Below are 12,134 nucleotides of genomic sequence, written 5' to 3'. Positions count from 1 at the left end.
TGACAAGAGAGTCATAAGCTCCCTAGTTAGTGGCCCATGAGTCCCGAAATTGACTAAAGTTCCATTGTTTACTGCCCCCACATTTGCAGAATTTGCCCCAGGTGGAATAATTACTGCCCTGGCAAATATTTATTGATAGTCCAATAAACAACCCCAAATCCCCTAATTAGTCTATTAGGTGCCGTGGAAGTTACCCCACCTCCCAGAATTGATGCCAGACCTCTTAGTCACTGTCCCATGAGTCCTACAAATGACCCTGGACCTCTTAGACATTGTCCCAGGGGTCCTAGGATTGACCTCAGACCTCTTAGTCACTGTCCCAGGAGTCCTACAAATGACCCTGGACCTCTTAGATATTGTCCCAGGGGTCCTAGGACTGACCTCAGACCTCTTAGTCACTGTCCCAGGAGTCCTACAAATGACCCTGGACCTCTTAGACATTGTCCCAGGGGTCCTAGGATTGACCTCAGACCTCTTAGCCACTGTCCAAGGAGTCTAGGATTAACCTCTGAACTCTTGGGCACCATCCCAGGCTGCCAGAGTATTCAGGTTACTTTGACTGGGATTACAGCGGCTGACGAATGAGCTACAGTTCAAGTAAACATTGCATCTGTTAGAGACATCTAGCTGCAGGTTCCTTACATCTGAATCCTCCTCCAGGCGCCAGACTGGATCCAGAAATGCTCTCCCCCACATGTCTGCGAGTCGGAAGAGGGCATTGTGTTACTCTGTATCAACATCGTACACCGGATTTGACGTAGACAAGGTCCTTATCACCCCTCGCCAATGCATGTACGTCAGTTCCTTCTTTTCCACGCTTCCAATGTGAATCTGGAGTGTTTAAGGGCAATTTATTTGGCTCAGCTCGATGTCTTGTCAAGGAAACAGTGTGCTTTCTTCGAGATGTCTTCGGGGTTTAAGCCCTGTGGATCTTGTGGCAGACAGGTGTCATACCACCTGTATGTGGGGCCTTGGAGAACACCATGACTCCGAGGATTGTGGATCTTGTTGTCGTCTTCAGCCAAAGGCGCTGAGAGAGCATTGAATGAAAATGTTGGCGGTGCAGTTATCAGGGACACAGCAGAGTCATAGGTCCCCGTCAAGGTGCAGAGACCGATCGAGGAGACATTCGCTCAAGGGTCCATCACTGTTGACGTCAAAGGAGGCTTCAAATCAGAAACAGTCAAAACCAACACGTAAGTCAGGTGTCTCTGATGCTGTCTCCCAACCTTCGCTTCTTGAGCATTCACAGGAGTCCACCCCGTGCCTCCCTGTTTTTCCTGGAGCTGGGGCGACTCTAGCCCTAATGTAGGAGTAATATAATTCCCTGCATGAAGTCTTTGGGCAGCAACCTCCCTCTGGTGCGCTTTGTAGCCCCAAGGAAGTGGGAGGTGTCCTAACTGAATCCCTGCCGGCAGGTTCACCCTCGGTGTCAGTTAGGCCCTCTGGATCCGTTATCGGATCGGTACCTATGCCGGTACCCAGCCCTTCAGGGTTTCCACCTGCGATGTCGGAGTCTGGTCAGCCATTGACATCAGCGCCGCTAATCAATGCCTGAACCCATCACCCTTTCGGGTGCCGATATGATGCAGCAATGGCGCTGGATGGCATCTGATGTCGCGCCGATGGAGCCGACTAATTTAGACAACTCTCCCTCTGTTCCTATACAACCTATTACTATTTTTCCTGCGGGAAAACACAGTTTTGAAGGTGAAAGAGAGGATGTTGAGTGTAAGAACCCTGTGGACAACAGTGTCCATTCCCCTCTGGAGGGAAATTGGATGACAGAACTGGGTGAGGCTAGTGGACTTGAGTCCTCTCCAGCTTCTGACTTACCCCCCCCCCGGTATGGCTTTAGAGGTGAGTTCCTTTTATGCTGAAGTGTTGAGGAGAGCAGCTGTAGTTTTGGATCAGCAGCTTCCCTTGGTGGAATTATCTACAGACCCTTCAGTGAATGTACTTCTCTAGAGTGAGACGGGTGAAGTTCTTACTCCCTTATAGTGAGTCTCTATGTGAACTTGTGTTGGGAGCTTGGGTGAAACCAGTTACTGGGGCTCCAGATGACCGGGCTGTACCCCATAGGCATCGACCCGCCCCTGAGGACCCAGTTTGCCTCTTAAGACAACCCCCCACAAAAGGTCTGGTTGTGCAGCAGCTACTGCTTCAGCAGACCCTAGTGTCCTTCCTTTGGTTCCACAAAACAAGGACTGCAGATGGCTGGAAAATTGTGGGAGGAATATTTTCTCCAGTCAGTTCAGCATTGAGGTCATTAAACACAGCATGAGCTCTGGGCAGGTTTCCCATGCGTTATGGGACTCAGTGGCAGTTCTACTGCCTTCTCTTCCAGAAGAGGTTGATAGTGAATTATTTATTACTATTTACTACTTGGTGCAAAAGTGGTGACTTCCCCCTTCAGGTTTGTCAATGACAGCTTTTCATATGATCATTCTTGTTTGATCCTTAATGGGATGAGACCTGATATACAGGTCATACAGTTTTTTCTTTACTCTGAAGAAGAGATTCTGCTCAAGAGTTAATTACCATCATGGTATGTATCTTGCTCTGGCTGGAGCATCTTTTGTATGTTCTGGGAGCATATATATATATATATATATATATATATATATATATATATATATACATAGTCAGGATTGCTCAGCTTGTGAAGTATTAGACCCTCATTTAGGGGGGCAGAGTTCCAGTCCTGTAAGGTGTTATTCTTTTAACCTGCGATTTCATAGACATGAGATTTCGTATCCTTTATCAGGAACTTTTGCCATTGCAACTCCATGAGAGTTTCTGTATATGAGCACCTATTTATAAGAGGGTTTGTTTACAGTATAACTCTTATTTTCTTTCTGGTTAATATTTTGAAGTGCCCCTTATACTTTTATATATATAGTATTTGTGCGACCTTAAGCTTCCTTTCTGGGCTATCCTTGTTCATCAATAGAATGATGTTCCACTGATGGGGCTGTATAGCACTGAGGGTGTAGGCCTCAAAACTCCTTGGTGGCTGGTAGCCTACGTTAACAGTCTATGCGGTACTCCGCCTCTGGTGCTTGCTTCACGTTTAGGGGATATATGGTATAACTTAATGTTCATATTAAAAGGTCGATACTTTGCCAGGGTAGGTGCGTTGTACACAAGATCGTTATTACCTTCCTGGGCCTTAAGACATTTATGTGTTTTACCTTAAGGCCACGTTCATACAGCCATTTCAGTTTTGCGGACTGTTCTACACCTCTGTGTGGACGCTTGCGGGTTTCTGCATGTTCTTTGAACATTTTGGTTTTGTATTTCTTGGGATTATGTCATGACAGCATGAGTCTCCATTGGGACATAGGGGGTCATTATGACCCTGGCGGGCGGAGTTAATATGGAGGAAAGTACTGCCAACAGGCTGGCGGTACTTTTCTCCATATTAAGACATTGTACCACACCGACCGCCACAGCGGTAATGACTGTCGGGCTGGAGACATCAGTCTCCAGCCTGGCGGCCATCACTAGCCCGCCTGCGGAATTATGACCCCGCCTACCGCCATGGTTTTCGTGGCAGCCTTACTGCCACGAAAACCATGGTGGTAGGCACTAACAGTGACAGGGAATCCCTTCCCTGTCATTGATAGGGGTCTTCCCCGCCCCCCTCCCCGGATTCCCCACACAACCCCCTCACAACATTCACACACCTTCACGAACACACTCATACACACACTCATTCCCACATTCATCCACGTATGCATACATCCATTCACACACACATCCACATACACTGACATACATACAAACGCACACGCATTCACACAACACAACATACACGCACTCACACATCCATACATGTACACACATACAACACGCAACACACACCTGCATACACGCACGCACAGACATACACGCACACCCCCACACACACACACAACACCCCCCGTCCCCCTCCCCTGTTGGAGCACCCAACTTACCTGTTGTCAGGGGGTCCTCCGGCAGGAGACGGGACGCGGCGCTGCTGCCAGCAGCAGCGTCCCCAGGCAGAACACCGCCAGACCATATCATGGGTCATGATACGGTCTGCGGCGGTCTACTGGCGTGGCGTTACCGCCATCCGCCGGCATGGCCACAGCCGGATTTCCGCCAACCTTCTGGCAGAAATCCGACTGTGGTCATAATAGGGCAGACAGCTGGTAGCCGTGGTAAAGGTCTTTTGGCAGCCGTCGCCACGGCAGTAGGCGGTTTTTACCGCTGGGGTCGTAATGTGCCCCATAGTCTCTTGAGTCGATTCTGTCCGCTCTATTTTACAGAGTGCTGTACTATTTCCAATCCTTTAGGGGTTGCCATGACGCTTTTGCGTTATTGCTAAGGCTCCCTTCTTTTCTGAAGGAATTTACTCTCTAATGGTGCACGTTTCTTCTTTGGGGAAATGTTCATATGCATTTGTACATGAGGGAATAGGTGTTTGTCTTATAACTTCTAGTATTGTACTGTCTCCTACTTTTTGCAGAAGACTTGACCTGCCATATTCAATGATCGTTGCTGTTCTTAAGTGGCAACTATTTCCATCACTCAACTTGTTCTAGGTGTTTCTAGATTTGAATCCCACTTTGTGGGGTGTTTTTCCCTAGATGGAATGTAAACTTTGATTTTTCTTCTATTAATCAGTCGGATTCTATTGAGTATAGAATCCTTCATCTTTAAGTTTTACGTACGGCAGGCCTTTCTTGGGACCTTCTGTAGGTGATCTCTATTCATCTTTAGTTTTCTATATAGTTTGTATTTTCTATTATTACAAAGGCTTTTATTTCTTTACTCCTATGGACATTATATATAGGATGACCATACTAGAGGTATTCATATTATCTTTATTTACATGGTCAGTGCAGGGCCCCCCATGGCCAGCCCCGTCGTGCTGTTCACTGTCTGGTTTGCAGATAGAGCTGCTGACCCCCCTGCTGACTCAGCGGGAAACTCGTAATGGGGCGCGCAGGAAGGTGGCCCCACTAGCAGCAACCTGACCGCAGGAGTTTAGCAGACAGCCTTTTCCGTCTGCCAAACTCATAAAGATACCCATAATGCCCTAATGTCATGACATTATCTCCATGCTTTTCAAAGTCTTTGTGGCTTCTCTTACTGTGGTCTTTTCCTCAGTTCTTTTGTAGAAATTTGTGTGAACGTCCGGTCCTTGTCTCTTGTTCTAGAACGGCTTTGTTCTAGTTTGAGACTTTTAATGGAATGAGTTTGCAGACCCACCTCGGGGGATGGTATCGTTGGGTATCCTATTCTAAAGTAAGTCATCTGCGGCTGGATACCTCCATCAGATCAACAAGTCCCTTACCTTTGGTGATGCGTTATCTGGTAGAGGCGGGATCTAGCCGCAGATACCTTAATGATCCTTCCCACTCTGCGGACTGAGTTCTCTTTAGTCTCAAACGTTCCATGTTGGAATTTAACATCCTGAATTGGGAATGTCATGATTGTTTGGCACAGAGATGTCTCTTGTTCCAGCACACTGCTTCAATAGGCACTTTCTATATTGTGGCTCCATCTTTTTGGAGTGGGGAATAGACAGGGAAGAAACTGAAGTCCGCGCGTCATCGAGGGGGTTATATGGACTCTTGATGTTACATCCGGTGGGCGATGTTAATACAGAGTCGCGCAATGCTCTCTTCTGACGCGCAGAACTGCTGGAGGCAACATTTCCAGATCCAGTGTGTCGCCTGGGGAGGAATTGTAAAGTGAGGAATCTATGGCCGGATCCTGTCCCTACCAGAGAATGCGTTGCCGAAGGTAAGTAGCTTGTTCTCCAGCACCTGTAACAGCCGAACACTCACCTGCCAAATCCCCCCAACCTCCAATTTCTGCCTCTGGGGCTGACGCAGGGTCTATTTTAATGCTCCTAGAAGCACATTTGTACACTTCTGCGGGATTCCCTCCGAATGCACAGATTCAACCCTTTTGCTATTTAATGATGAACCAGCAGCTCTTTATACTCCCTCACTGTGCAAGGCGTCAGTTCTCTGACAATGAGCCCCCATGCCACACCCCTTCCCCCATAGGCCCCTCTGGTCGCTCATTCATTCTATAGTGCTCATCCTGTACCCAGTGCTTTAAATGAGCAGGTGCTCACGGGTACTCAGTACCTGCACTTATTTAATTTGGAAGGGATAGTACTGGCACTTCTCAGCACTGCTCCAGTGCTTCCAGTGGGAGAGTACTGGCACTCCTCAGCATTGTTCCAGTGCTTCCAGTGGGAGAGTACTGGCACTCCTCAGCAGTGTTCCAGTGCTTGGAGAGTACCAGCAGTTCTCAGCAGTGTTCCAGTGCTTGGAGAGTACCAGCACTTAGCAGCACTGCTCCAATGTTTAATGGGACAGCCCGGCACTTCTCAGCAAGGAGTACCTGCACTTCGACATTTCCATTTCAAGCACTGCCTGTACCTGTATCTCTTGTCGTCCAGCGGCACGAAGTCCATGAGAAGCGCATACTCCGCCGTCGGGTCCATCCCAAAAATCTTCACCTGGAAGGTGGGGAACATCCGCCTGTGGAGACAAGATCAGGGAGGTAATTACCTGGAGGGGCGTCCAACGACACTGACCCTGAGGCACTGAGGTCCATGGAGGGGTGTGGGGCAGTGGAGAGGAAGGGAGCACGCCAAGGCAGGTCAGTGAGCTGCTCTGCCTCCGCATGGCTCCACCAGTAAGTGGAAGCCTGTCCTGACTTGAACTCTGACCCCTATCAGGAGTTCGAGGCCCTCCTCCACCCGCAGGCTTCTGCCGGCGCCTCATCCCTGGTGCCTATTGGGAGAGCTCTGCTCCTCTGCTGGGCCGCCCTCTGCCTCTTTTCTCTTTTCTCCTCCTTTTTCTTTTAGTGTGCTGTTTCTGTGCCTTTCACCTTCTGCCCTTTCCTCTTTCTTTTCCTCCTCACCCCTCTCATTCTCGCATCTCTCTCTCTCCCTCCCTCACTCTCTCGCTGCTGCTGCCCCAGTGGCCTCGCCCCCTCCTCTCTCTCATTCTCCCCACCGCTGCTGCCCTGCGGCCCCGCCCCCCTTTTTCACACCGTTCCCACTTCCCAGCTGTCCTCTCCTCCCCCCTCCCTACTAAATGGCGTCTGCGCCCATCCACAACCCGACTGCGACCAGCGCTAGGACCCATGGACCTCTTGCCCACCATTGCTACACGCCAGCAGCACTCATCACTCTCAACCCGGGACACGACAACAACTGTAAGCAGGCAACATCAAGCAACACCAAGGGACCCTTCACCTGTTGCCACTGCAAATTCACCAGCCTCCGTCACTCAAGCCTACCTCCGGGGACCCACAAAGCTGAACACAATCTCAGATGTATCCTGATCAACACCCACTCCATCCACAGGCATGCCATCGAACTCTGGAACCTCATCGACACCACATCCACGCATGTCGCCTTCCTCACAGAAACCTGGCTTAACCCCTCCTCGGCTCCAGACATCGCCATCCTAGATGGCTACAAGATCATCCGCAAAGACTGCACAAACCGCCCCGGGGGAGGCATCGCCATCATCCACAAAGAGTCCTTACGCCTCTCCACCAGCCCTGAAGACTCCACAACCACCATGGAACTCCTCCACTTCCAGACTGGAACCAACCCTAACACCACTCACCTCATCTACAGACCGCAAGGCCCCCACCCCCCATTCTGCGACACCATCGCTGACCTCACGACCACCCACGCACTTGCTTCCAAAGGCTACATCCTCCTCGGGGACCTCAACTTCCACCTGGAGAACCCCAATGACAACAATTCGACACTATCACAGCTGCCCGAGACCTCATCAACTGGATTTCAGACTGCGCTAACACCTTAGCCTCCATCAACAAACCCTCCAACAGAATTGGTTCACCCCCGCCCTCAAGGAGTCCAAACAAAACTGCGGACGCATAGAAAGAAAATGAAGCACCTACAAGACCCCCACCAACCATGAAGCCTTCAAAAAAGCCATAAACACACCCCACCAACTCATCAGGACCACCAAGAGAAACGCCTTCCAGGAACGCATCAACAACAATGCACACAACAGGTGTGGAGAAGTGTGGCTTGTGGAGAAGTGTGGCTCAATGGTTAGAGCGGCAGACCCTGAAGCAGAGATCTGGCTCAAGACCAGGGTTCAAGTCCCGCTTCGGCAGGTCTTGCGCTCAATTCCCCTTGACCAGATAATTCTCGCCTCAGTGCCTAATCTAATTCATGGGTCCCACTCTGCAACTCTGGGCAATAGCTTGCTTAATCTCCACAACGGCCCCAACAGCGCTTGGATGCCTGGCTTCACCTGGGGGTGGTCAGGAGTGGGCGCCTCACAGGGAAAAGCCAGGAGGGGTTCCATAGTGGTATGAGTACAGCGCCTTGAGACCCTAACGGGTGAGTAGTGCGCTATACAAGTGCTAATTTACATTTTTACAACAGAAAAGAAGTCTTCACCATCATCAGCGAACTGTCCAACCCCACAGCAAACTCCACGGATATCATCCCCTCACAAGAACTCTGCAAAAACCTCTCCACCTACTTCCACCGCAAGATAGCAGATATCTACAACAGCTTCCCGACCCAGGACCTTCCCACCTTCGTCATATCCACCACCGAAGCTCCTCCAAACCCCCACCACCTGCTCTGCTGGGCCAGCATCCTCGACGAAGAAACCCTCACACAACATTATGAACTCCATCCACTCCGGCCTTCCCTCCGATCCCTGCCCCCACCACATCTTCAACAAAGCAAGCAGCACCATCGCACCCTAACTCCGGCACATCATCAACCGCTCCTTCGAAATCGACACCTTCCCAGAAATCTGGAAACACGCCGAAATCAAGCCCTTACTGAAGAAACCCACCGCAGACCCAGAAGACCACAAGAACTTCCGGCCCATCTCGCTGCTCCCATTCCCAGCTAAGGTCATCGAAAAGGCTGTCAACAGACAACTCACCAGACATATCAAACTCAACAACATCCTGGACCCCTCACAGTCAGGCTTCCGGAGCAACCACAGCACCGAGACCGCCCTCCTCGCTGCCACAGACGACATCCGCATCCTCCTAGACAGGGGTGAGACCGCAGCTCTCATCCTCCTCGACCTGTCCGCAGCCTTCGACGCGCTACAGACTCGTCTCCACGACGCCGGCATCTGAGACAAAGCACTAGAATGGATCACCTCCTTCCTCTCCGACAGGACCCAAAGAGTCCGACTCCCCCCTTCTACTCCGGAAGGCCACAGCCGGAGGAAGATCCTTCTCCCACCACGCCGCCAAAACCTGGAACTTCCTTACCATCCACCTCAGAAGATCTCCCACCCTATCGCAATTCAGAAAGGACCTCAAAACTTGGATTTTCACCAGATCCCCTCTGTTCTTCGACAGCCTGTCACTTACTGCCCTCCCTCCCCCCCCACAGCGCCTTGAGACCTTATTCGGTTGACCAGTCGCGCTTTACAAGTATTATGATTGATTGATTGATTGGGACAGGTCAGGAGGATGAGGTGAGGGAGGCGGAAGGGACAAAGGGAGGAGAAAGAAAGTACAATTGTCCACTCCCTGCCCATGAGCTAGGTTGCAATTGCAGCAGTGTGCAGGATATCTGCCTCGTCTGCGTGATTACACCTGATTTTGCACCTTTTTCTGGACCCTATTTTTGCTAATATTCAGACCGTGCGCCGTGACGCTGCTATTCAGTGCCACAGCATCTGTGCTCCCCCCTTAAATTGAAAAAGTGCAACAGTTGGCCGCAAACATGTTCCCTTTGCCAATGCTTGTTAGTAATACAGCATTGTCCCACCATCATTCTCAAATACGTTTCATGAATAAGGTACAGTTCATTCTCAATGCACAATAGCTCAGGGTCTAGTTCTTCAAGATTTTCAGCAAGTAAGTCAAATACTGACGAGTTAAACCCACGGTTGAGTCCCTTTGAATGAATGAATGAATGAATACGTGCAACTATCATAACTGAGCAGCAGGACAGCTGGGCGCGATCAGCGCAGGCCTCGGACTCGGGGTATAATTCTCTGAGGGTCCTAACATGGGTATCCTTCAATCACCACAAGCCAGCACATATCTCCTAGCCCAGCTCTGATGCCAGGCCTGTGACATCACTGGCGACCATCTTGGATGACATCATTATATGCCATCTCATGTCTGCCCCCTCACCAGCTTCCAGATCCCACACTGTAGAGCTCTCTTAAGTCTAGTGGTGCGGCCCAGGGGCATATCTTCCGTTGGTGCAGCAGGTGCAGTGGCACCGGGGACCAGCGCTTGAGGGGCCGCTGGATCCTGATCATTCAGGCAGCAGCGGGGGTGGGGGGGGGAGCTCTTTCCTTCCCTGCACTAGGGATCATGACACTGTCTGCGCTACTGGTGCAAACATTCCCAACGGGCCTGAATGCTCGGCGGCTCTCTCCCCTGCCGCTCTAGCGCCTCCCAGGATTTACAGAATGGCTGCCTCTAGGTGCTGCAATGAGCACAGCACCTGGGTTGATGGGTCAGCAGTCGGGGAGGGGGTGCGGAGGGGGCTGCAAATGGAGTGTTGTAAACTGGGCGCTGCATTTCTCACTCATTCCACCACCACACTTCAAGAGCCCAATGCAAGACTGGATTAGAGCGCCTCTTTGGTCACGGAAGCGCTACACCAAAGCGCTTCGCACACGGACCACACTGCAAATACAACGCACTAACAAGCAAGCAGTCTGTCACAGTGGACTGGGTTACCCAGCATGAGACAAGGTGTTTCTGCCTCAAACAAGGGATATAAAGCGCTATCTGAAAAGAATGGATATAAAGCGCTATACTCATGCAATTACAGTTGAATTAATGGAATGAATAAAAAGAATGGTTATCAAGCAGTATACCAATGCAATTACAGTTGAATAAATGAAATGAATAAAAAAGAATGGGTATGAAGCGCTATACCAATGCAATTGCAGTTGAATGAATGAAATGAATTAAAAGAATAGGTATGAAGCACTATACCAATGCAATTACAGTTGAATGAAATGAATTTGCAGAGCGCGAACAGCTGTTTCCAAATCGGCGCTAAAGCAGATACACAAGATAAGGGCGACCACAGCTTCTCTCTCCAGAAAACAAGCTCCACACTTCTCTGAGCAAACACGTTTTTAGGTCGACCTGTTGTAATCTATCTGTGGCTTTTAACCACGCCCACCTCATGCCCATCACCATCACTTGTTCCTGGACTTGCCTTTCAAAAATCCTTTGTTATAATTGGTAAATGATTTACGTTTGTCCCGCCTTGGGGCAGTTTTGTTACCGCCTTGGACACCGACCCTATTACATGGATAATTGCACGATTGCCGATACGTTTAACTGGGAGCAAACTTCTTTTTCCCTTTGTGTCTCTCCTTCGCGCTCATGGCGGCCGTGGCGCTTTGAATGGGCTCACTTATGTCAACTGTTTTACTTTTCATTTTCAATTTATGTGGCAAGAAAAGTCCAGTTAGGAATTTACAACGCTAACAGCTCTAACTCGAGCAAACGCGAGACCCGTTGCATTGCAAATGCTTGTTAGATTTGATTTGAAAACAGAGTCAGAAGCTGTGCCTGGAAGATGCTCCGGAAGGGACTTTCAAAGAGCAGCAGCCTCTTAAAAAAGTTCATTTTAGCCTTTGAGCAGTAATCACCTCATCTGAGCACAAGGTGGCAGAAGAGCGTCACAATAACATTAAAAAACGTAGCGCCTGAGCCCAAAGCTTTTCTTCGGAGCCAACAGTTTATGTTGTCAAATGCTGCCTGGCCTTGATTCCACCTCGTCCCTCTTTCTTTAGCCACCCTACACTTCCTGTCTCTTTATCCCATGAATACCGGGGCTGCCTGGCCTTGATTCCACCTCACGCCTCTTTCTTCCACCACCCTACACTCCCTGTCTCTTTATCTCTTGAATACCGAGGCTGCCTGACCTTGATTCCACCTCAAGCCTCTTTCTTCCACCTCCCTACACTTCCTGTCTCTTTATCCCATGAAGACCGGGGCTGCCTGGCCTTGATTCCACCTCAAGCCTCTTTTTCCACCACCCTACACTTCCTGTCTCTTTATCCCATGAATACCGGGGCTGCCTGGCCTTGATTCCACCTCAAGCCTCTTTTTCCACCACCCTACACTTCCTGTCT

The 12,134-nt window shown here is 49.9% G+C and overlaps 1 protein-coding gene across 1 annotated transcript in view; it reads right to left on the bottom strand.

The window, feature by feature from the left end:
- LOC138294025 (T-box transcription factor TBX10-like) overlaps positions 1–12,134 on the bottom strand; it is a 107,654-nt gene that overhangs the window by 23,011 nt on the left and 72,509 nt on the right. Inside the window, exon 3 of the mRNA XM_069233276.1 lies at positions 6,429–6,530. Within this exon, the coding sequence (XP_069089377.1) occupies positions 6,429–6,530 (102 nt within the window). The remainder of the gene's footprint in view (positions 1–6,428; positions 6,531–12,134) is intronic.

Source organism: Pleurodeles waltl, chromosome 4_2 (genome assembly GCF_031143425.1).
Source record: "Pleurodeles waltl isolate 20211129_DDA chromosome 4_2, aPleWal1.hap1.20221129, whole genome shotgun sequence".
Taxonomy (NCBI): Eukaryota; Metazoa; Chordata; class Amphibia; order Caudata; family Salamandridae; genus Pleurodeles; species Pleurodeles waltl.
This window is presented reverse-complemented; position numbering and strand designations above follow the sequence as displayed.